The sequence below is a fragment of the Malus domestica genome, chromosome 17 (assembly GCF_042453785.1).
Source record: "Malus domestica chromosome 17, GDT2T_hap1".
Classification (NCBI taxonomy): domain Eukaryota; kingdom Viridiplantae; phylum Streptophyta; class Magnoliopsida; order Rosales; family Rosaceae; genus Malus; species Malus domestica.
This window is the reverse complement of record NC_091677.1, coordinates 6761218-6787473: the sequence shown is the minus strand read 5'-3', so window position 1 is coordinate 6787473 and position 26256 is coordinate 6761218. Positions and strand designations below refer to the sequence as shown.

General features: G+C 38.5%; 2 protein-coding genes, 2 long non-coding RNA genes and 1 pseudogene across 4 annotated transcripts; 3 read left to right on the top strand and 2 right to left on the bottom strand.

Moving 5' to 3' along the window:
• The first annotated feature begins 559 nt into the window (after nt 1-559).
• LOC139187678 (uncharacterized) lies at nt 560-1201 on the top strand. The gene has a single exon (XM_070816570.1). The coding sequence runs from the start codon at nt 560-562 to the stop codon at nt 983-985; it is 426 nt and encodes a 141-aa protein (XP_070672671.1). The 3' UTR covers nt 986-1201.
• Nucleotides 1202-1440: 239 nt separating this feature from the next.
• On the top strand, nt 1441-2543 carry LOC103404742 (formiminotransferase cyclodeaminase-like protein; annotated as a pseudogene).
• Nucleotides 2544-6261: 3718 nt separating this feature from the next.
• Nucleotides 6262-8326, top strand: LOC103404740 (uncharacterized). Its single transcript, XR_003770548.2, has 3 exons — nt 6262-6381; nt 7103-7582; nt 7721-8326. It is a non-coding gene; the product is annotated as an uncharacterized lncRNA (long non-coding RNA).
• On the bottom strand, nt 8200-12148 carry LOC103404739 (beta-glucuronosyltransferase GlcAT14A-like). Its single transcript, XM_008343696.4, has 4 exons — nt 10695-12148; nt 9673-9748; nt 9461-9576; nt 8200-8852 (listed from the first exon to the last, which is right to left on the bottom strand). The coding sequence occupies exons 1-4, from the start codon at nt 11293-11295 to the stop codon at nt 8344-8346; spliced, it is 1302 nt and encodes a 433-aa protein (XP_008341918.3). The 5' UTR covers nt 11296-12148; the 3' UTR covers nt 8200-8343.
• A 9135-nt stretch (nt 12149-21283) lies between these two features.
• LOC139193289 (uncharacterized) lies at nt 21284-22475 on the bottom strand. Its single transcript, XR_011577681.1, has 2 exons — nt 21855-22475; nt 21284-21761 (listed from the first exon to the last, which is right to left on the bottom strand). It is a non-coding gene; the product is annotated as an uncharacterized lncRNA (long non-coding RNA).
• Between the last annotated feature and the right edge of the window lie 3781 nt (nt 22476-26256).

Genomic DNA, 26256 nt, shown 5'->3' with positions numbered 1-26256 from the left:
TAGTTTTTTATTTTAACAAACGATATTATCTACACTAAGGGGAAAGGGGTAGATTAAGCCTCACAATGAGCTATCAATAATGTGGTTTTGAATCGAATTTAAGATCTCTAACTTACAAGTGAAGATACCACTAAGGGGAAAAATACCACTAGACCATAATACTAAGTGGCCCAAATTAATATTTATTTAGAGAATTGTTATTAACACTCCAAAAATCTCATTCTACACTCCTCACAAGTGTATTTTTATTTCCAATTATAGAAAGTTTAAAATGTCAAATGAGATTTATCGAATGCTAATAACAATTCTTATTATTGTAAGATCACAACAAAATTGGAAGTCCATATTACCGTGGATTCCAAATTGGGTTAAGGCCCAATTACAACCTTCCAAGCCCGATCCAGATTCACAACCCGCACCCACTACCGCCAAATCGACTCATTTGCGAGCAGCTCTTTGCAGTCTCGACGGAACACTCCCGCAATCAACACACACGGGTAACTAATTGACCGTATAAAGTTTCTACCTTGATCTGTATTCTCCTTCGAAATCGCCGTCCATGGTGGACGATGACATCTTCGGCGAAGATTTTTTGAATTTGGAAGCGAACCACCAAAAGGAAGGCTTCGACGAAGGCTACAGAGACGGCTTGGTCGCCGGAAAGGAGGAGGCGAAGCCGACGGGGATCAAAACTGGGTTCGAGGTGGGCGAGGAGCTTGGGTTCTACAAGGGATGCGTGGATGTATGGAACTCCGCGATCCGGGTCGATCCGACACGGTTCTCGCACCGGGTCCAGAAAACCGTCAGGCAGATGGGGGAGCTGATTGAGAAGTACCCGATCATGGAACCCGAGGACGAGAGCGTCGGGGATGTGATGGAGGCTCTGAGGTTGAAGTTCCGGGCGGTTTGTGCTTCGTTGGGTGTGAAATTGGAGTATAAGGGGTACCCAAAAGCTGCTTCTGAGGCTACGGAGACGTCGTTTTGAGATGGATTGTTGTCGTTTTGATGGAATTAGGGTTAAAGTTGGGAGCTTTGGTTATGGGGGAAGTGTTAGCGTTCTTGATATGTATTGCTGAATTTGCTTTTGGTTCTGCTGTGACTAGTTTAGTCTAAATTAGAATACAGTTTTACGGGTTTTTGCTTTTCGATTTGTGGATGCATTTTGTTTATGACAATGCTATGAATTCTGCTGTTTTTCCGACTTGTTGTGCAAGAAATGTTTGAAATTTTTATTCAGCAGAGCATGGTTTATTGCGATTTTCGGTTTTTGTTGGGATGGTTTTATCATCAGCCACAAGTAGATAGCTGAACTAGTGGCTGAGGTTAGAGGAGATTGTGATCAGATAAGAACAATGTCCACATTGTATTTTGGTGGTGTCTTTTCGTTATCGTAATCTGTAGGTTTTTTTTGCAGTTGGTGATGAACAGGAGTGAGAGAAAATGTTGAAGGCGATGCTTGGTTGCTGCAAGGTTTACATATCCGAAAACAGAAATAGAGCGGCGCTGAACTCGATTGAACGAGCTGCTAAGCTGTTCTGGGAAGCACGTATTATGAATAAGTTTGAAGATGAGACTTACAACAGAGTTGGTTACACACTTGTCTCTTAGTTGGCTCCAAATCTGCTGCGGATCCTTGTCCTTGGAGGATGGCAGTGCTTGCCATGGTTAAAGCTGCTTTTGAAATAATTGATCTCGAGTAGCATTGTGGAAGTCATCCCCGGCTCGGAGTTGTGGATCGTATATGCTTTCATCCCCTGCTTGGTGCTTCTTTGGACCAGACCAAGTTGCTGGGGTTGCAAACTCTTTGGCTGAAGATGTTGGCTCTAGTCTTCAAGGTTTGCTTTATTTCTCTTCTTTTCGTAATTTTGATGCTCCTAAACAAATTATATGATTCTTATAAACAGTAATTCGAACGATATACGATCAGTTTACCTACTTTATGAATTGCTAATAATCTTAAATGTGGCCTGCAGTCCCTACTTTTCTCTATGGAGCTGCCCATGAAGAGGGAAGAACACTTGATTCTGTCAGAAGAGAGTTAGGTTATTTCAAGCCGAATTCTGGTGGAGAACAGTGGGTTGGGGGACCGAAATCAAATTACTTGGCGCTGAAGCCAGACAACGGTCCTCCTCAAGTAACTCAAGGAAAAGGTGTCATTGTGATTGGAGCAACCCGGTGGGTTGATAAATATAATGTTCCCGTCATCTCTACTGATATCGCTTCTGTTCGTACAATTGCAAAACGCGTATGCGGCAGAGGGAGTGATCTTGCTTCGGTTCAAGCCATGGCACTTGCGCATGGTGAATCCGTCATTGAAGTAGCTTGCAATTTGTTGGAACCAGAGAAGGTTGGAGGAGATAGGGTTCAACTTGAAGTTGAGAGGCTTGCAAAGGAAGAGGGTATGAGAGCTGGGAAAGGCTACTTCACTGATTTTTCTCAGGAAAGATTAATTGAAAATTACTTGAAATCAGATTCGAGTACAAACAAAATGTGTTTCTAAATGATGATGCATATTACTTCTAATAAAAGCGCTTTTAGCTTAAGCTTTTTTTATTCATACTTACAAAAACACTCCTAAACGAACCCATATCTTTGTCAGATTGCCTTCCAGCTCGTGACGAGGCTTCATAACTCATTGATTGAAGTTTCTCCATCCATCGGTGTCAACTCAATATTTAAATATGCCACTTAAAACTATGTTCTAGTGGTCTTTTTCTTCATTGGTAAGTAATAAGTCTGAAGTTTGATTCTCGCTAAAAACGAATTTGAACTACATTATCGTTAGCTCATAAAAATTAAAAATAAAAACTCAATATCCAAACATTGGTTTCCTTTTTTTTTTTTAATTTTTTTTTGTTCAGTTAACTTGAAACTTTGTCATTGTTCTTAGTGTGTATTTAAATCCTATCTTTGTTGTTATTATTGAAATCTATTTAAAATGCTATTTGTTTTTCAAGTCGTGGAAACAACCTTGTTGCAAAGTAAGAGTAAGACTGCGTACGATAGATATTCCTTCTCCAACCCTCACAAAGCAATGAGCCTTGTTGACCTGGAGTCACCTTTAATCTTATATATTTATAGAACAATTATAGAAGTTGTATTTGGTGCTTAATTGTAGTATAACTCCTTAGGTCATCTCCAATGGAGAGGGTTAAAGGTCCAAAAGCCAAAAAATAACTTGATTTGCCTAAAAACTCATCTTCAACCGATGACTTGTCTATAATTGTATGGAGCCTACTAGACCATTATTTGGCCAAATGGGCATTAGGCTGGTTAAATGTAGCCCCCCCCCCTTCTTAGCTTTTTTTGGATACTTAGCTCCTCAATTGCAATAGTTGATTCAAATTCAACAGTTAGATTTGAAAACATCAAACGATAATTTAACTAAATTAACCAATAAATTTAAAGTAAAACTTAAAACTAATCAATTATTGAGAGGGCTATGTTTAGCCCCTTCGGTTGAAAATTGTATATGAGTATGACCTGACACTACGATCTAGTGTTATTTCTCTTCACTTGTAAGTAAGAGGTCTTAGCTTCGATTCTCACCAAAGGTAATTTTGAACCACTTTATTGCTAGTCCATTATGAGGTTTAGCTTACTCCCCTCCCCCTTAGTGTAGATAATTATTATCATTTGTTCAAAAAGTTTTTTTCAGGGCTATAATTCTGAACAGTCTATGTTTAGCCCTTTTGATTGGAGATGATCTTAAAAAAAAGCATTTTGTTTCCGCCGAGCTAAAGCAATTTGTCAACGTCCGTCATTGTTTAATAGCCATTTTGTTTCAATTTCCATAATACAAATTCCAAATTAAAGATTTAGTTACGATTAAGAAACAACTTTCCATCTTTATCTATGGATCCTTACTCATACTCATTCAATTAGAATTATTGGTCTAATTAAACAAAAATTATGTTTCAGAATCTTATAATCCAATTTTTCAAGTTTTAATTGATTCTTGGATACAAATCACAAGAATGTATATTCTTCGCCAAATTTTTCATTAAGAGGTAAATGATTAAATCTTTTTAAGAAATACAGTTTTTGATCGGAATGAAATATTAATCAAATCGAAAGACTCATTAAATATACAAAGGATTATACAACAAATCACACTTTTATTACTTAACTATGTGCTCCATCTTTTGTATCTAAATTCAATTTTTTTTTTACTTTATAATTAGGGTAAAAGACTGTTTACTACTCTAATGTTTCGTGGTTTTCAACATTTAGTACATCAAGTTTTTTTCGTCTCAGATTCATACCTAAAATGTAAATTTTGGGACAGTCTCATATATCCGTTAGTCAAACTGTTAAATCTGCCATTAATTGTGACGTGGTGCCTATATGGACAATGATTAGGCACCACGTGTCATCCACGTTTTTTTTTTGTTCTTCTTCGTCTTCTTTTTCTTCTTCTTCTTCTTCCGACTGCAACTCTTTTTTTGTTTTCTTCCTCGTTCTCCTTCCTCCTTCTCCTTCTTCCTTCCCCTTCTTCTCCTTCTTCCTTTGACACGTTTTTTTTTTGTTCTTCTTCGTCTTCTTTTTCTTCTTCTTCTTCTTCCGACTGCAACTCTTTTTTTGTTTTCTTCCTCGTTCTCCTTCCTCCTTCTCCTTCTTCCTTCCCCTTCTTCTCCTTCTTCCTTCTTCTTCCTTCTCCTTCCTCCTTCTTCTTCTTCTTCTTCCTCCGAATATGGGGAAGGTTTTTTTTTTTTTTTTCTTCTTCTTCCTTCTCCTTCCTCCTTCTTCCTTCCTTCCTTCTTCTTCTTCTTCTTCTTCTTCTTCTTCTTCTTCTTCTTCTTCTTCTTCTTCTTCTTCTTCTTCCTCTGAATCTGGGTTGCAAATTCGGTTTTTTCTTCTTCTTCTTCTTCTTCCTCTTCTTCTTCTTCCTCCAACTGCAACTTTTTTTTTCTTCCTCCTTCTTCTCCTTCTTCCTTCCCCTTCTTCTCCTTCTTCCTTCTTCTTCTTCCTCCAAATCTGGGGAAGATAAAGGTTTTTTTTTTCTTTTTCTTTTTCTTTTTTCTTCTTCTTCCTCCTTTTTCTTCCTCCCCAGATTCGGAGGAAGAAGGAGGAAGAAGAAAAAAAAAAAAAAAAACTTCGCCAGATTCGAAGGAAGAAGAAAAGAAGAAGAAGAAGAAGGAGAAGGAGAAGGAAGAAGAAGGAAGAAGCATCTTCTTCTTCTTCTTCTTCTTCTTCTTCTTCTTCTTCTTCTTCTTCTTCTTCTTCTTCTTCTTCTTCTTCTTCTTCTTCTTCTTCTTCTTCTTCTTCTTCTTCTTCTTCCTCTGAATCTGGGTTGCAAATTCGGTTTTTTCTTCTTCTTCTTCTTCTTCCTCTTCTTCTTCTTCCTCCAACTGCAACTTTTTTTTTCTTCCTCCTTCTTCTCCTTCTTCCTTCCCCTTCTTCTCCTTCTTCCTTCTTCTTCTTCCTCCAAATCTGGGGAAGATAAAGGTTTTTTTTTCTTTTTCTTTTTCTTTTTTCTTCTTCTTCCTCCTTTTTCTTCCTCCCCAGATTCGGAGGAAGAAGGAGGAAGAAGAAAAAAAAAAAAAAAAACTTCGCCAGATTCGAAGGAAGAAGAAAAGAAGAAGAAGAAGAAGGAGAAGGAGAAGGAAGAAGAAGGAAGAAGGGGAAGAAGGGGAAGGAAGAAGGAGGAAGGAAGAAGGAGAAGGAGGAAGAAAAGAAAGAAAAAAAAAGTTGCAGTCGGAGGAGGAAGAAGAAGAAAGAAAGAAAAAAAAAATGTGAATGACACGTGGCGTCCAATCATTATCCGCATAGGCGCCACGTCACAATTAACGGCAGATTTAACAGTTTGACTAACGGATGTATGAGACTGTCCCAAAATTTACACTTTCGGTATGAATCTAAGACGAAAAAAACTTTATGTACTAAATGTTGAAAACCACGAAACATGAGGGTATAAACAGTTTTTTACCCTTATAATTATTTTGGTAAAAAAACTGAAATAATAAAGTAGAACATTTTGGATGCTTCTTCTTTCACGCATGGCTTTGTAGTTTGCGCCGCACGTTTATGGTAAAGACAAATAGAGCTTGCTTAGGTGTTGTCAGCAACAAGAGTGACAAGAGACCATCATCTGCTTTCCAAGTCATCTGCTTCTGGATTTTTACAGTAACTTGCAGTCATACAAAAGGTGCTGAATCAGAAAGCAGCTTATGTGCCAAGCTGCTTTTAATCACATTCACCATGTGGGTTGTTTATTTATTATATATAGAGCATGGAGGGACCAATGCTGACTCATAGAACATGGCTTTTATATAAAAGCACTTCCCAGACTGTCCGGTCTCAGAAACAGAAAATAATTTCAGCTGCAAAGTTTAAACATTGGAGAAAAAGAAGAAAATGGATTTTAGCCAAGGCTGCAAGGTAACAGACTAACAACTTCTTCTTTTTCAGCGGTAGAAATCATTCACTTCAATTTCATGGGGGAGATTCTTCAGTTTCTCCCCCGCCACTAGTGTGTATCCTTTCTTCCTTATCTCTTATCAAGTCACATGATTACGTTATTTGATCACTGTTACATGACGAGAGAAATAGATATGAGGTATATATGTTTCTCCAGTTGCATGCAAAGATTATCTCTGATTTTGTACTAATTATACGTGTGATTTGTAGATTTGTTGGGACCATACCATCCATCCTTTGAAATTAACCTAGTTCTAAATTTTAAGGTTGCTTACTTTATTTGTAATGTTCTTTAGACAAATAAGATTTCTTGCAAATGGAAAATTATGAGCTGTTAATATAAGCTTTCCTGTTGGCTGATGCCTGCTGGAGAAGGATCAACCAGATGAAACTGAATTCATAATTGATAAACAATAACAGCCGTACACTTGTCAGTTGATTAGTGCAAACTCATGATGTATGATGTGATTCTCGTAAAGATGGTCTTCTTATTTAATGTTTGTTTAACTTTAAATAATAGCGTGATTAAGACCATTTTAATTTCTTGATAATGTTCCACTATTTTAGTTGACATAAAGTTTACTGCATAATGCAGACGTGACTATGATAGCATGTCCGTTCCTTTGCACTTGATTTCAAACTTCTCTTTTGATAAATTAGATGGTGTACAATGTCGTTTTAGGTACATTTTCATCTTCTAGGACACGATGTACAGATCTGTCTCAGTAAAAATCATGAATGAGATGAATGCTGTTATTGACACTAGGACAAGAAGAAGAAAACCATAGACCAGTCCATGCTACTGTGCTGCAAGCTTTTCATATCTGAATCACGAAACCTCGCTGTTCTCGACGCCATTGAAAGTGCTGCCAGGCTCGACCCGAAGTCCGTCATCATTAACAAGTTTGAGGACCGAGCATACAATGGTGTCATGTTATGCATGATAGCACAGGAAGTGCCATATATAGCCCCTTGCAGCAAACTGTCATGAAAATGGCTGAAGCAGCATTTGGAGCCACCAACCTTGAGCAGCACTCCGTGGCTCGCCCTCGGTTGGGGGTTGTCGACGACATTGTCTTCCACCCGTTTGCTCGGGCATATATGGATGAAGCTGCTTGGCTTGCTAGGGCAGTGGCAGTGGACATTGGCAATAGATTCCAAGGTTGGTCCTAAGGTTTCAAACACCACTTTTATGTTGAGTTTGAATCTCTTCCCGTAGTTTATATTAATTTAGCGTAGATTGTAAGAAAAACTCATCTTTAATTCTGTACGTTAGAACCAGTATATTTGTATGCCGCAGCACACGTTACAGGCAAGGCACCAGACACAATCAGGCGTGATAGGCTACTACAAACCCAATTTCATGGGGAGCCAATGGGTAGGATGGCCCATGCCAGACGTTCTCCAAGAAAAGCCCGATGAAGGCCCAACAAGCGTATCCCCGGCAAGAGGAATCTCAATGATCGGGCACGTCCGTGGGTTGCCTTGTACAACATTCCCGTATTGTCCACGGATGTTGCGGCCACCCAACTGGTTGTACGGATGGTGAACGCCCGAGGGGGCGGACTTCCAACCGTGCAAACACTAGGCCTTGTGCATGGTGAGGACTCAACAAAGATAGCTTGCATGCTCTTAGAGCCCAACCCAGTTGGAGTGGACCGGGTCCGGAACCGCATCGAGATGCTTGCGGCACAAGAAGGTCACTGATCACTCACCAGATATGATTATTGAAAAATACATGAAACTAATTTTATCTGCAGAACAATAAAGCTAAGTGGATATTGTGAATTTGCATCTTCTATTTATATTTCTCAAAAAAAAAAAAAAAAAAAAAAATCAATGTCATTTTACATCAGCCTTGTAAATATATGGTACAGTAATGTACATTTGGGTTCTTTTGTTCCAACTCTTATCTCTGCTCTGTCATGTACATTGCTTTCTTTGAAAATCTTCGGATAATAGTGTACGAAGCAGCTCTTGGAACCTCTCCGAAACAGGACCTGGCTTAAACACTGAATCATTACCACGCACGGAGCATGGGTCAGCCCCGCCTTCAGGGCTGCCTATGCACCACCCCCCAGGCGCAAACCGGCTTGTGCGACCTAGAAGCTCTTTATCAATTTTGTCCAACACTGGGTCATCCTTTGCAAACTTTCGAGCAAAGGGAGCGTTGCTCTTTACCATTTTGTCAAAGTCCTTCATTGATAAAGAGATGGGATGCTGCTTAGGTGGTCTGTCCCAAGCAATGTAGTGGAGATCGTGACTTATTGCGGTGTGGCGATATTCCTCGTTGTTGCAAATTACAGTATGAAAATAGCCTTCCGGAGAAGAAACAAAATTTGTGTAGTACATAAGGATCGTGCGTGGGAGGTTATCCCACCCCCATATACAATACTCAAGAAATGATCGCGTTAGCATTACCCACGCTGAACCTGCACACAAAGAGAAATGCAAAATGAGGCAAGCTATTTATTTAAATAGAGATTGACTGCTAATTTCAAAATGAAAATTGAAGTCATAAAGACTATTTCTAATCAGCCAAGCGAATCACAACTTGCAGAAGAAACAGAATTTGACATGTAAAGTTTCATCTTTGTTCTATATCCCCCCTTTGTCAGGGCTGAGGAAGGCGGATAGTTCTGGTGGGTCATTAGACACACACACACACACACACACACACACATATATATATATATATATATATATATATATATACAGTTTGATTGGCATGTGATTTCTTTTCACAGCAAATCAGACTAGACCCACCTTCAATCCTGGTTCTTGTCCAATCCAATTTATCAGTGTGATCATTTAGCCCCAAGTAGGACGATTAAAACTCCCTTGGCCAGAATTAAATGAGCGGGGAAAAAGCATTTCCATTCTAATACTTATTAAGTTTGGAAATATGTTTATGCTATGTAATTTTATAATTATTAAACAAAAAAATGCAATAAAAATTTCATATAAATGAAAATGGGCTGACAGTTATAAAGTGTGCATATATAAAGGGTGCTCTATATGTATGTGTATACATATATACCTGTAAACAACTTGAATGATGTAGGAAGGGATCGGCGCTGAGTAGTTAGTGCAAGGTCAGACTTTTTTGATAAGTACAGGCCTGGATCAATTATGATTGGTTTTGCTCTTTGGTTCCTGCAAAATAAGGCGTTATAGCATTAACCATGATTATGTAATGGTTAGCTCCAAAAATGAAATACTCTCTTGTTAGGCTATATGCACTTTACTTACAGTTTCCATCCAGTGATCTGCATATGTTCAATAAAGTTGATATTTCTGGAAAGATTGGAGAAAGCATGAAGCAAATCTGCACCATTAGGAAACCGATCAATTAACACAGACTGAAAATCGTCACATGACATACATTGGACTGTACCACACAGACACAAAGCTAAATACCAAAAGTTCTGGGTGCAGCTTAATTAAAGAGTGTTCATGAGATTGCACTGGTAAATCAACAGGACGGAGCAGTTTTTACTCCTATAACCAGAAAAACTCTCGTAAATGAAAGGTAGATAGATGGGCATCAGAAATGAATGTCCCAAACTAATATCTTTGAAAAATTATGATAACTGCCTTGTAGGACTCTAGCACACAGGCTTTTATAAGAGTATTTCATAATCATAGGCAGGAACAGTCAATGAAAACAGACTTCATCAGGTATTCGAAGAAAAATGTCAATTCATGGCGTACCGATAGAGCACTGTGTATTAGCAGGCAAAACTTAGGTATACACATAGGGTTCATTAACAAACAATAATTACAATCAACAATTGCGACATAGTAAGAGATACAGAATATATTGATTCATCAGCAGCCACTAACTCTGCTAGCACACTACGAGGGTTGAAAAGTTTGTCTTTTGAAATCCCCAACCCATCAATCTCAACAAGAGACTCATTTTAACCCATCACCATATACAGAACCCCGCTTTCCCTTTCTGAGAAAGTCCGCGTCATAATTAGAAGTAGCATAATGGAGAACATGTAGCTACACAAATCCACACTACGACAACTAATGCTTCACAATTCAGGCAAAAAACAAAGTTCTTAAAATGAAGAATGTGGCCAGCAACGTTTTAACGGGCCATATAGAAGAAAAGAAACTCAATTTAAGTAATGGAATTGCTACCACATGCACAAAATATGTATTAAATATCTCTAACTATCGAGGCAGGAAACTTTATGCAAGCGTACTACAACATCGATCATGATCAAAGAAAGTAACAAGAAGCAGAGAGAAAAGTCTGATACCATCTTGTGTCATGAGAGGATAATCTGATGCACTGAGGTTTATAAACCAGTCCCACTCTGAGCTCTCCTTTAATAGAATGGAAATGGCTTGCAGAGTACAAGCAATCATCGTAGGGCCCTTATAAGTCACCAAGTTGGATTGAGACATAACACGCACATTCTCCACTTCGCGAAAAGTAAGATCAGCCCTCACTAAACTTGCTAATTCCAACCTTTCACGCGGCGGAGCCTCAAGATCCAAATGCAGGATATATTGATTTCTTGGATGATACACCGCGCTTAAAGTCCTCATCATCCTATGACTATCACCCCTTGTGCCCGATATAAGATACGCAAATCTAGGTGCCCCAATTTTGGAACTCCCGTTGGTGTCCAATGATGTTTTCAAATCAGATTCGACATAATACCCACCTGTGTCATCTGATTTTGCGAAGGGAATAATGTCGAATGACAAATTCTCTCCATCGTGTGGGGAGGTAAATAGCCCGGAAATGGCAGAGAAATAGAGGGTAATGAATATGATAAAGCTAGTAATGAATGGAATAACCCAATTCCTATCACCAATCACCCTTGCTGAGTGATGGTTCACATACTTCCTCATACTCGTCTACGGTTCCTGTCTAACTAAACTTCGGCTTAGAACCCTAAAACTCTATCAGCTCACAACCCAGAAAGGTTTATCAAATTCAAAGCAAAACCCACATATATCCTGAAGATTCTAGAGCTAAAGAGGAGCAAGGGGGTTCGGTTACCGAACCCAAAACGCCATTTTAATCAGCAAATGAATAACATCAAAGGTGGGGGTTCACAATTTTCAGCAATAAAAAACATGGGTTTCGATCAAAATTGCATAAATTACAGAACTTTTAAATTGAGGAGCTACGATTGCTAAAAGGGCAGGGGAAAAATGTATACTTTTTATAAACATAGATGCTTACAGTGATACGTTGGCATTGAGGAGAAACGTCAAAACGAATTTAAATCCATGGGAGTTAGATTTCAGTTTCAGAGTTCCATGAATGGTGAACGTCTCTGTCGGCTAACTAACCCAGATCTAACTTACCCAAAATTGAATACAAAGCCAAAGTTCTAAGCATAGAAGCTTCAAGCTATGAAGTTTGGCAGAGGGGGGAGAGAGAGAGAGAGAGAGAGAGAGAAAGAGAGAGAGAGAGGTGTCCCAGAAAAGATTCAGAAACAAGAAACAGCTACAGAGAGAGAGCTCGAGGCTCGATACAGAAATTTGAAGGTTCAAGTGATAGACTTTTGGTAATGTGGGGATCAAAAAGTGGGCAGCTTTGAGAGAAAATTAGGGTAGAGATGGAGGGGAATGATGGGTGATTAAGTACATGAATACTTTGCTTTAATTGGGGGCGAAAGCAGAGTTTAATTAATCAGCTGATAATTGTTTTGCAGTTAATTAGATTATAGGAGGATGAACATACAAGCTACATGACATCAACGATGTAAAACCCCACCTCCATTATATTGGAATCTAATAAAGTCCTTGTACTTGGTAAATGACATTTGTTATCATAAAACACAATCTCAAATTCCTTTTTAAACCTAACGCAATTACGTTTTATAATTCATACAGCTTATCCTATTTAATAAAATAAAATTTTATTATTGTTGTTGGATAAGGATGTTTAAGAAAAAAAATGCGTTGTTATTGATATTATAAAATCAATGATGATGCACTATTTTTTATAATAATTAAACATTTGATTTTTTTAAGTTTTAATAACAATTTCTAATGGAAACTACTCCTACAATATTATAATATAGCTCATATAGTTTTTAATTATTGAGGAATTATGACATTATACCTTTACATAGGTATGCAATGAAAATGTTTGGTGAGATTTTGACAATGGATCACCCTAACTATATGAAATGACTATCTCATAAACAAAATTCACAATATTGTATTTAAGCAGATAAAATAACAAGGTGTGACTCTCATATATCATGTATCTTGTAGTGAGGATCTTTGATATCCACAACCAAAAAACAAAACTTGCAGTCTCTATTTTTGTTGTGCTTATAGTATACCACTAATTTGTACATTATTCTTCGCTTCGTAATTAAAGAGTGCTTCTAATTAAATGGTTACACATATAGTTTTTGCTACTAGTCTATATTGTGATAGCTTAGATGGTATTTTTCTGTGTTAATCTGTGTTTTAATTGTGTTTTTGTTATCTAATATGATTCTTTTGTAGACTTAATAATAATCCTTATTTTGTACAACTTTTATTCATTCATTATCTTGCACATTCTCTGCGTTTTATATTTTGATATGTATATGGAAATTGTGATTAGAAAAATGTTTATGAGACTCTTTTAAAGTGAAATTTTTCATGCATTCTCTGACACTGCATAATTTAACATCAATTCTTATAATGATGTTATACAACATTATGCTAAAAATATAATATAACAGAGACTTGATAGAAAATCCTACTTTTAAGAAACTACCCGACCATTTCTCTTCTTGTTATTATTTCAATCTAAATCCCAAAGAAATAGTTTTAACATGAATTGCTCCGTGCATTGCTGCATTTATTGTGTCTAATTTGGAGACCAGCCGTAAGGTCTAAACGCCCAACTGACCAACCTTTGAATTTCTGCCGACCTGGCAAAAATATAATAAAAATATCTCCTTTGCGTTGCTTTTGAGAAATGTGCTCGGCACAAGTAAAAAGAGCTCGTTCTGCAACCTGCCAAGTAAATCATGACAAAGAGGGTGTAGGGCTTGCATGCATGGCACGTTAACTGATAAGCATCTTTATTTACTGTATGTCACAGTGTCAATAATATAAATCTCGAATTATACAAAAAACAAACAATGATTACAATGTTGGGGTTCATTGCATTTCACTACCGGGAACTGGGGGAGCCAGTTATCCCACATCGGAAATTAAGAGAATATATGTATATACTTCGCATATATACTTATAAGGACTTGCTCATCATTCTTTGATATTACTAATCCTACTAACCTAAGCTTGTAACTAAGCATACCCTAGTACTACGGATGGGCAACGGTTATGGCGGGCGGATAACCATGATTATTCACCCATAACCATTTATGCTCATATCCGCATAATCGTTTACCCGTTGGGTAATTGCTTAAACGGTTATATCCATACCCATAATCGTTTATAAACGATTAACCATACCCATAATCGCATACTGTCACAGCCCGTCCCGGAATTTTAATTCCGAGAACGTGAAAAGACGAAAATGCCCTTAAACGGGACTAAGGGATGAAAATTTAACAATTTGGATTGAGTTGGACACGTGGGATCCCCACACCTCAAAACCTTCCCCAATTCCCGTACCTTGTCTCTCTCTCTCTCCTCCCTCACGAATCTCTCAGTTCTCTCTCCCTCTCCTTCGAACTCACACGGACCGCCACAAAACCACCTTAAATCTATACCAACGACGAATCTAAGACCACCATTGGAACCATGAAGACTTCACGATCACGATGGTATCCATTTCAGGTAAGTTTTGCTTCGGAAAACTTTAGTTTTTAAAGTCCCGTGTTTATGTACTGTTCATGATCTTTTAAATGGTTACGATTTAGGCTAAAACAAGATCACAGCGAGCTTAGTGAGGTCCCAAGGAAGCTCGGAGTGCTTCGTTGGAAGTTTTTGGACGTAAGAACACGGAGATCGACAAGTTCAAAGTTTGGCCGGAGCTTTCGAGGCATTTTCCGGCGAATATCTGGCGAGTTAGGAGTCGAGGTAGGTATCAATCTCTTCTTCTTGTCAAGTACTACAACTTTCCTTTTTGTTTCACTCAATTTCGTTGAGTATTGAAGAAGTTATACTCATTTGAAAAATACCCAGTTTCCGGCGACCTCCGAGGCTTTCGAGGCAGTTTCCGGCCAAACCACGGTGAACTAGGTATTGTGCAAGGTACCATTCTCTTTGTCTCTTCAAGGGCTACAACTTTCGTTTTTGAATCACTTGATTTCGTTGAGAAATGACAAAGTTATGGCAATTTGAAAAACGGCCGCCGGAAAAACCAGTCCGGCGACCCAAGGAAGAAGAAGGTGCGCGTGGGGGGCGCGTGGACCCGTGCCTTCCTTGGCGCGTGGGGGCGCGTGCTACAGTAAAAAATTATTTTAAAAATATGTCGACGTCCATGACGTCGAGTAGATCACTGTGGTATATTCATATACCCAAATTGAGCACCGTATGAGAAAGTTATTACGATTATTGGTTAGGTGCTTTAAATAACGTTTTATAGTTTTCGCATTAGGTGAAAATGTGAATTGATGATCCGACCGTTGGATCGTTACCAAACTTTGATACGTTGGAATACGTAATATTTGAGGATTATTGGAACTTACGGATTGGGAATCCGAGTTACGGATCTTCCGGAATTGGAGTTGTAAGTTCATAAAATAAAATGTTAACCGTCACTTAGTTTTGGAAATTGACGGAGATCCGACCGTTGGATGGTAATGAAATTTTAGGATGTTGTCCTAGAGGTATAATGTGGACCTCTGGAAGTTATGGATTTAAAATCTGAGTGGTGGATCTTCCGGATCGAACTACGTAGTGACGTATTTTATATAAGTTATATTCTATCGATATGAATTCTGAGGTTGGATTTGATTACTGTTCTAGGCGGCGATCGTCATGACGCCTTGGCGTATTGTGCTAGGGAGTTGTAGGGCGAACTCCAGGTGAGTGGGCAGTTTTGTTTTCCGTATACATATATACTTGCCGTTTTCCAGAAATTGAAAATGCATGAAATTATGCTTTAAATGAAAATGTATAAAAGTATATGAGATATATTAGTTGAAATGCCATGCATAGAAGTATGCGAAAAGTATATAGAATTATATGAAAAATGTGAATCGAATTGCCATGCATGAAATGATATGAATTGATATATGATGCATATGTATGAATTGGTGCGGCGGACGCACAGGTGAGTATCAGGTGAGCATTTAAATACTGTTATGATGATGTTGATATATATATTGAACTCAAATCCTGCACCATAGTTTAGTGCTTATAGTATTCACCGCATCGCACGCTCGCCTTGGATCCAAGTAGATGCTGGTCGCACAGTCCACGCGGAGTGGGTGCGACGGGCCAGTCGAAGAGTGTTAGTGAGATTTCGACTGGTGGGTGACCTTAGATTATGTGCACAGATGATTGATGAGAAAGCACTAGAGCGTAACTTGTGTGCAGAAGGCCGGACAGGTCACAGAGGTGACTCCGGTAGAGTGAGAGTGATAGAATTTGAGCTCTAGGTTCAACCGTACAGGGCTATTAGAGGGCCTCCGGTTGATTACTTTCTTGCACCTGATATGATTATTGTTGATGCATCCATATTTAACTGTTGAATTAGACATGGCATGGCATGTTTGATAAAGAAAAAAATGTTGAGTTAATAAATTGAAGTATTGAGAATATATATGTATATTTATATTTTACATTTCTGGGAAAGTATACAGGTTTTACGGAGAGGGGTTACAACGTTTTGAGAAATGTTTGGATTTGGAAAAGAATTGTTTTACTGACCCACTCAATTTTGGTTTTGCGCCCCTCCAGGTTCAGGAATCACAAAGGTGTGGTGACTACGAGGAATTCGACGGTGTTCTGACAGATTTGACAAAATTAGGACTCACCTTCGGGTGTATCAACTTATAAATTGTATAATTAAAGCTTCCGTACTGTGCAAATGGTTACGTCACTCTCACGTGACGGCCAGCATGCCCTCCTTCGGGACGGGGTGTGTCACATACCCATTTAACCGTAACCGTTTAATACCCGTTTACCCATTTACCCTTTTTAACCCGTTTATCCTTTTTATTTACCATTACCCATTTTTCACCCATCTACATGTTTTTTAACAACTTGAAAATTAAAAAAAAAAATGTCATAATTTTTTTTTTGACAATTAAACACCGTTATAGGTACATTCATCATACATTTCCGTATTTTAATTTTTTAAGTCCTTATACCATTCCAATAATTGAAATAATAGTTTACGGACGGTATTTTTAACTGTTACCAATGAAGGTAAATATAATATTTGCTAAGTATTATTGGGTTACAAAAATTGTTTAGAAGATATTTCTGTCAATTTCACGGTTACTTGCAAGAAATTTAAATTAATTTAGCGAATTCCTTAATGATAAGAATCATCATTCCTGTAGTAGTGTTATTGAGAGAAGAATCGATGAATTCCTTGCTAATTTATTGGGTGTTAAGTATTATTGGATCGAGAACATTGTTTGTGTTAGTTTTACATATATAAAATAAATGGGTAAACGGTTACCCGTTTATAACCGTGGTTAATACCCATAACCGCTCATTTAAATTTCGCGGGTAAACGGTTATATCCATAACCGTTTATTTATCTAAACGGTTACCCATAACCGTAATCATTTAATTTAAATGGATGGGTAACTGCAGTTACCCATAACCAATGAGTATTTACCCATCCTTACCTAGTACCATGAGTTTGCAACTAAGCAAGCCGTGAACATAATTGGTGCTCTTTATTTGTTCACTTCAGGTGAAGTCAAGTCACACAAAGCATTCATGTAAACCCTCAAAACTTTTGTCGCTTCATCCTCGCTTGCGCTAGAGGAGTGTTTGTCATTGTTTCCGAAGAAATGAAACAAAAGATACAGTAAAGAATTTGATAAGTAATAGTCAGCACATTGGAATTCATTTATCAACAGATTAAACCTTTTTTATTCCATTTGAATTCGTTTCAATAATTATTAGCATCATATCAACAACTAGAAGAAAACAATTTTTTTTTTCCAAAGACAATGAGTATTTCAACTTCCGTGAAAGTATATATGTTTGGATCGACGAAGAAAATTTAATTCATTGTTTACTGTCTAGACTACAAAAGCTTATTATAACACTAATACTTACATTCCCAAAAGTTATCTCACTTCCCTTGTACAAAAGAAATTCACTGTACACAAGTTAAATAATGGTCAAGTTTTTCAAGACGAGAAATATTAAGCAGATTCTCAAAAGTAAGACTCTCTCTTGTTGGATTTGACATTAAATCAACATGCCTAAACTAAAAAGGATTAGGATATCTTGGACGCAAGATATTTGGATTTGTGTTTCCTAGTTGGTTGGGGATTTGGTTTTAGTATAGGATTTGGGTTTCTATATTCTAGGAACTTTGTGTAAACCTATGACATCTATTAGTATAAATAGATGGATGTGAGATAGAGTTTGATGTGTGAGAGTTTTTGAGAGGCATAAGTTTGTATACTTGAGAACACTTTGTGTTTATGAGTTTTCTTGTATTTGTTGGTAATCAATAAAGCTTCCGTTGTTAGAGAGGTACTCATATATTGGAGGAACTCTAAAATCGTTGTGTTTTGTTTATTGCTTGATTGGTTTTTTGTTTAGTTTACAACAAGTGGTATCAGAGTTTAGGTTCTTACGTAGGTTGTGACGATCAAGCAATGACGAAGACTGGTGATTCTACCAGTGGTGACGATGTTAAAGAAAAGTCTGGCACTAGTAAAATCAAGACGACGGTTCAGAGTGCTAAGTTTGAAATTGAGAAATTTGATGGAACGAACAACTTTGCTATGTGGCAGTGTGAGGATCGAGATGTCTTGATACAACAAGGTTTGGTTGTTGTGTTAGGAGACATGCCTTTTTCGATGAAAAAAGAAAAATGGGAAAGATTGAAAGCTCATGAATGTTCTACAATTCAGCTATGCTTGGAAAAGAAACAGAAGTATGGTGTCATGAACATAACTTTTGCGAAGAAATTGTGGGCTACATTGGAGACAAAATATATGAAGAAAAGTGCAGAGAATTGATTGCATTTAAAGAGTAAGTCGTATAGGTTCCAGTACAAAGAGGGCACGAAGATGATTGGCCATCTAAAAGAGTTTAACAAGCTTAACTGAACTGGAAAATCTTGAAAAGATAATCAAAGATAAAGACAATGCCTTGATCCTTATGAACTCATGACCTGAATCCTATGAGCCTTTTGTGACTACTTGGATTTATGGTAGGGAGACAATTAAGTATGATGAAACCTCAAGTGCTCTTATGAATCATAAGGTGAGACACCTTGATAGGCAAGAAATGAATAACTCTGATTTGATGGTGAGAGGAAGATCGACAGAAAAGAAAGGTTCGTACAAGGAAAATAGTAGGTCTTATACTATAGGAGTATTAAAGAATAGGAAGTTATTGGACAAAGATGAGTGTGATTTTTGTCATGAAAAAAGATACTAGAAGAAAGTATGCCCTAAAATCAAAGAAAATACTAAAAAGAAGAAGGACGACTCAGAAGCAAATATGGTTGAAGCCAAGGATAAGGAATTTGTCTATGCCCTAACTGCATCGAGCATTGTGAATTGTACAAAAGAGTGGGTGCTCGACACAAGTTGTACCCATCACATGACTTCTCAAAGGCATTGATTTTCAAGCTTCAAAGTTATGAATGGAACTGTGTATATAAGAGATGATAACCTATGTACAACTTAAGGAATTGGAAGCAATAGGATCAGCATCATGATGGTGTGATTCGAGAATTGCATGGTGTAAGGTACGTCCCAAATCTGAAGAAAATTTTGATCTCACTAGGCACTCTCGAGTCACAAGGCTACAAGTTTTACTCCGATAACAATGTCCTTAAAGTTGCTAAAAGAGCACTTGTCATAATGAAAGGGCCTCAGAATGGCTTACTTTATATGCTACAAGGAAAGACTTTGGAAACTTGAGTGGCGGTACCAGATGAAGTGCAAAGTGATAAAAATGACTTATCTGCATTATGGCACATGAGATTGGGACATGTAGGAGAAAAAGCATTGCAAGGATTGATCCTGTAAATGTGTTTAAAAAAAGCAAAAACTGGAAAAATAGAGTTTTGTGAGCACTGGTTCTTGGTAGATAAACAAAGGTGAAATTTGGCTCAACTGTTAATCAAACAAAAGGGATTTTGGACTATGTTCACTCTGATGTTTGGGTGTAACGACTAGTCTTAAATTTTACGAAACGGAAGGGTATTTTGTTAATTTCACTGTGGCTGAAAGATAATTTGAAATGTTTACTTTTTGGGTCTTAATTAGTGTGCCTTGTGGGGCCTACTCTTTTTGATTTTGTTCCCCCAGCCCACTTTCCTTATTCTCTTTTCCTTCCCTCTCTTATGACAAAACGCTCAGCTCTCATTTTTCTCACTGTCATTCTCTCAATCTCTATCGTAAGCACAACCCACACACTGAGACCACCATCAACTTACCTTTCCAGTGAGTTGCACCACATCTAACCCTCCACATCCCGAACTCAGGCCAAGGCCATGTAGTCCCGACTCCCAAAAAATGGCAACGCTCCGGCTTTCCTCTTCGTCAAAACTGGCCAACTCGGCTTGGAACCGGGTCAAACTCGACTCAGAACCACTAAATTGTCCCAAGCCTTTGGGTCATGCAACCCAGGCCCATCTATGTAACCCGAGCCTAACACCCAGTTATCCGGTGCAAATATGTTACTTAGCTCAATAACTAGAAGCCCAACCCACTAAACTAAACCTAACCAAAGTCGAGCCCAACCCATTAACCCAATCCAACCTAGAAACCCAAACCACAGACCCGGATCTAACCCGTTGACTTTGACCCCATTGACTTTTTTACTGTTAATCGTTGACTTTTTCGGATTTCGGCCCAGATTCATTCTAGACTAATTTCGATGTCCTAATTCCAAATATACGCTTCGTTTTCCCAAATTCAATCGTTTTAGTATAGTTTTATTAATTGGACCCTTTATGTGCTTAGGTGCGTTTGTTAGTGGTGTTTCCGTCTTCTTTAATTTGCATAGCCCTTCGACGACAGAGAAAGGTGAGTGGACCCCTTCCAAAATGCATGATTTTATTATTAGAAATGCATACATGAAAGCATGAATTTATGACTACGTTCTATGAAACGTTTATGAGTAAATTGAATTTACGCTTTCTTTGTACCATACTTAGGGCCTCCGTATTTAGACCTCGTATAAATACTCGGGGGGCTCAAAGGTAATTATGTAATAAGTAAAGGGGAAAATATGTTAAAAGGGGAGGAGCCCTTATTCTATAAAAGGGTATCCTCACCTTCACAATCCTAAAGCCCTCCCACCCTCACAAAGCTCATCTCTCTCAAGTTCTCATGCTCACAAATAGAGAGCCCTCTCAAACTCTCTTTTTCTCTGAGGGACTCCCCATCACCCTTGTAATCCATACATATAGTGAGAGAAATACAATCAGTGTGGACGTAGCCCAAACATTAGGGTGAACCATGATACATCTTGTGTTATTTACTTTCTGCAGATTCACGGTCGGATTTACGTTGTTCCAAGACCCCTCCTGTTTTGAGCATCAACACGCTTTATGAGATATCATGCTTTATCGGATTTACGTTCTTTGAAATATTTATGATTATATATACTTATGAACATGGTTTATGATGATGACTTGAGCTAGAATGCTCATATGATTTATAATATGATATTTGAGCTATTAAGCTCCGATGAGATATGTTTATATCATACTTAGGACCTCCGTATTTAAACCTCGTATAAATACTCGGGGGAGTAAAATGTAATTATGTAATAAAGGAAGGGGCAAATATGTAAAAAAGTGAGTATCCCTTATTCTATAAAAGGGCCTCCTCACCCTCATAAACCCTAAGTCTCTCCTATCTAGAGCAAAGCTCTCACTCTCTCCATCACAAATACTCTCAGAGAAATACAATCAGTGTGGATGTAGCCCAAACCTTGGGGTGAACCACGATACATCTTGTGTTATTTACATTTCTTGCAGATTCACGGTCAGATTTACATTGTTCCAATACCTCTGGTTTTGTGCATCAACATTTGGCGCTGTCTGTGGGAAACGACACGAAAAGTTATGTCGATTCTCTCTCAATTTTTCACCTCCACCGTGAATCTGCAAAATCTGCAAAAAAAAAAAAAAACCAACAACCCAGAGCTTTTCTAGAAAACTTTCGCAGACCTCCCAACATAACCTTTTCTCCATTTCACAAGCAATCAATCGTGTCTCAGTTTCTCCCCTGCAATCATTCACCATTTTAAATTCAAATATTCACCCCAAAAAATTCACATGTATATATAGAGAGGAATGGGAGTTAGCAGCAGCAACAGACCTCAAATCCAAAAGATGGGGACTTTGCAGAAATTCAAGCTCCTCGCCACGCAGTGCGGCATGGCCCAAAGCCCGACGTGAAGCCCGCGGTCGAGCCCCTTGATCCAACTCCCCTGCCACAAACCCACATTGCTCATGCTACTCACCCGGAGCAGCAGTTGCCGCCGTGACCCGACCAGTTCCGATGCCGCTACCAGAAGAGCTTCCGGTTCAGAGGAACAGTTTGAAGGACTTGTTTGTGTCGTCGTCGCCATTTAAGTTGAACGACGGGAGGAAGACGGATAGTGAGAGAGATAAGCGAGCAGAGTTCAGTAGTTTGGTGACGGTGGGTAAAGAAATTGGTGGATTTGGACCAGGCTCGCCGAGGCCAGCCTGGATCGGTTTCCATTACAAGTCGTTACTGAGAAGGGCTTGGTGCTCTATGCTCGTCACTATTCCTGAGTAGATTACAACAACAAAGCCTTAGTCCGCGTTGGCGATTTCGATGTCGTGGGGGAGACATTGAATCAGATCTGTTGTGTTCTTTAGGTTCGTGTAGAAATTGCTAACACGAAAAAGAGAGCAAGAGCTGCAGCTACTATTGGAAATCCAGCTGTAGGTTATAACGTCAATTATGGGTATCCTAAAAGTTGCAGGGAGTAGGAAACAAAAGCAGAAAGCTGAAAGAAAAACAAAAACAAAAGCAAATCAGAAAACGAAAGCAAAAGCAAAAACAATTGAGTGTGCCTGGAAGTGGAGAGATCAGGGTAAAGGAACAGAAAAGAAAAAGAAAAAAGATCATGTCGTTGGGAGAATATTTCAGAAAGCAGCAAAAGAGAAAGCAAAAGTAAGGAATAAACACCCCACCAGAATGATGTGATTTACTTTTCTTATTTTTGTATGATGTGATTTATTTATTTTTATCTTTCGGAGATATCTGTATAAACCCCATTAGAGGGTAATTAAAAAAAAATGGCAAAGCCCAAAATAAATGGGCTGGAATGTTGTGTAGAGGGCGAAGGCCCATAAGCCCAAAATAGCACCAACCAGGTGATCAAAAGTACGCCAAGTACTCCACAATTATTCGGCAACCTGCCACTATTACCACCAACCAGGTGATCAAATGTACAACCCGTACTCTAATATCATTTGGCAAGTAGCCATTCATGCCACCAACCAGGTGATGAAATGTACAACCAGTAATGAAATGTACAACCCGTACTCTAATATCATTTGGCAACTAGCCATTCATGCCACCAACCAGGTGATAAAATGTACAACTCGTACTCTCCATCATGCCACCAACCAGGTGATTAAAAGTACACCCAGTACTCCAAATTATACATGAGCATTACTCATGTCATTCATACATAAACATCCATGAGCATCACTCATGTCAACATCCATGAGCATCACTCATGTCAACATCCATGAGCATCACTCATGTCAATCAACATAAAATTCATGAGCATTACTCATGTCAATTAGCTTCAAAAGCTTTATTTACAGAGCTCTAGCTTCAAAAGCTTCATTTACAAAAGTTTCAGCTTCGAAAGCTTCATTTACAAAGCTCTAGTTTCAAAGCTTCACTTGCAAAACTTCACCTACAAAGCTTCAGTGCAGGGTATACAAATACCACCTCTGAACAATCGCCACTTCGACCCATACATGGATTCAATTTGAAGTCTCCGGCCAACAAACTCTATTGACCGAAGACTTGGGGGACTACATTATGTACCATATATTGGGCCTCAACTGGGTCTCATGAAAAATACTTGGGAGACTTAGACTATTATCTATGTACTGAGGAGCGAGCTCTTATTCTATAAAAGGGACTCTCTAACTTTCATTAGAGAGCACTCATGAAAAATACTTGGGGGACTTAGCCCATCACTTATGTATTAAGGAGCGAGCCCTTATTTTATAAAAGAGACTCCCTCACCTTCGTTAGAGAGCATCGCCGCCAGCTGAGCAACCGCCTCGCTGCAAGCATCACTCCTAACCCATCATTTATGTATTGAGGAGCGAACCCTTATTTTATAAAAGGGACTCCTTCACCATCATTAGAGAGCATCAACTCTAGCCCATCATTCATGTATTGAGGAGTGAGCCCTTATTCTATAGAAGGGACTCCCTCACCTTCAAACGCCACAAGCCGAGCTAACCAAGGTAACATAAGCCACGAGCCGAGCAGCCTCGCAGCGTGTGCTACTTCTAGTTAAGCATCATTTCAGATTGAGCACTGCCTCATATCGAGCATCAGTTCAAGACAGCATCTAGTTACTTCGGCCCACACATGGATTGAATTTCAAGTCTCCAACCAAAAGACTATCTTGACTGAAAACTTGGGGGACTACTGTTTATACCATACTTAGGGCCTCCGTATTTAGACCTCGTATAAATACTCGGGGAACTCAAATATAATTATGTAATAAAGGAATGGGAAAATATGTAAAAAAAAAGATGAGCCCTTATTCTATAAAAGGGCATCATCACCCTCACAAACCCTAAATCTCTCCTATCTAGAGCAAAGCTCTCATACTCTCTCCCTCATAAATACTCTCAGAGAAATACAATCAGTGTGGACGTAGCCCAAACCATGATACATCTTGTGTTATTTATATTTCTTGCAGATTCACGGTCAGATTTACGTTGTTCCAAGACATCCGGTTTTGTGCATCAACAAGATATATATTTTGGAAATATTATGTTCATGATTTTCTGTGCTTATGTATGCCTACGAATGAAAGATACTTATATAGGCTTTGGCCGAGAGATGTAGTGCCTACGGGCAGAAGATATTTATATTAGCTTCAGGCATGAGATGTAGTGTCTGTGGGCGGAAGACACTTATATTGGTTTCGGTCGGGAGATGTAGTGCCTACGGGCGATTGTGATACCACTATTAAGCACACTATATATGATATATGTTTTACGAATGTTTTATGGCATGCTAGGGTTTTCGAAAAGCCTATTACATATTATGCTATTGAGTTTTCATAAACTTTGGAGGTTAGTACGTTGTTGAATAACGATTTTAGTATTACTATATATCAACTTCGTCCGCTCATGTTTTGTTTTGCGCCCCTTAATGACTTAAAATTGAGACGTACAATCCCGACGTTAAGGCGCTCCTGCATCGGCATTTTTTAGGCCTCTTGGTGTAGGACCTATCCCTTTATTGATTTAATTTTATATTATTCCTTTTAGTGTCTTAGATTAGTTTTATGCCCTGAACACGTTCCACAATTGTATACTCATTATAGTTAAATTTACAAGTTTTATTTATGTTAGTTATTTCTTTATAGTTCTCATGCATTCTATTATCGTTTCGTCATTTTTGGGTGTCGGCCAGCACGTGTCTACCTTGTTATTTGGAGGATATCAGGGTCAGGCGTGTCAATTTGGTATCAGAGCATGGTTTGTTTAGAGCAAACTTAGGATATTCTCTTACTGTAGTAGTGTGTCGGCCTTAACATCATTTGGATGTCACGATTTTTGTATTTGATGCATTTCTGCGCAGTTGTGCAAATCTTTTCTGTCTGATTTGTCACATTCTACTTGAAGTACAAGAATTCGTATCGGGATTGTGCCTTATCTGTGACGAAATGGATTGATTGACGACTTTCAACATCGGACTGATACTCTGCGACATGCGTTCCCTAGGAATGGTGAGCAGAGTCGGTTTTACATTGACGTGATGTGAAATAGAAAATCTCAGTAAGATGAAGTCTGGTTAAAACCAGTTGAAGATCCGAAATGGTGATGCCACTTTCCAACATGTGTTCCTTAGGAATTGTGGGCAGAGTTTGATCTACAAATGAGTGTTGGGAAACAGAAAAAATCTTAGTAGTATGAGTTTGGAGATCTGAAACGGGGATGTTACTCTGAGACATGCGTTCCCTTGGAATGGCGGGTAGAGTCACATCTATTTGGAAATTGCTCGAAATATCTGAAGTTCGTGTTGGAGAAAGCGAGTAAGCCCTAATTGTTTGCGAATTTAGCAAGTGTTAGTTTAGTTGGACCAAATCATTGTTCTTGAACTTGTTGTTCCCACTGAGGGAAATTCGTGTGAACCTCAGATGATTTCTCGATGATTTTCTTGTCGTTGACCTTCTTACTTACTCCAACAACGAGGTCAAATTCACTAAACGTCGACAGTCAGTTTTACACCAAATTCTTCGAACGTTGGCTTCGTTTAGATTAAATACTTTTCTTGGGAGACTCTTTTATAGCAGATGTTATTCTCATCAATTTCCAAAGGGTTGCAATTGTTGGAAATTGAAAATCCCCACAAGGTGTTGTGAAATGCAAAATATCTTTGGTTTTGTCATTTTCTATCAGTAGTTCTTAACGATTCTTTGAGCATAACCTTATCTCCTTCTTGGCTATGAAATAATCAATTTTGTTGAGTTGTTGAAGGT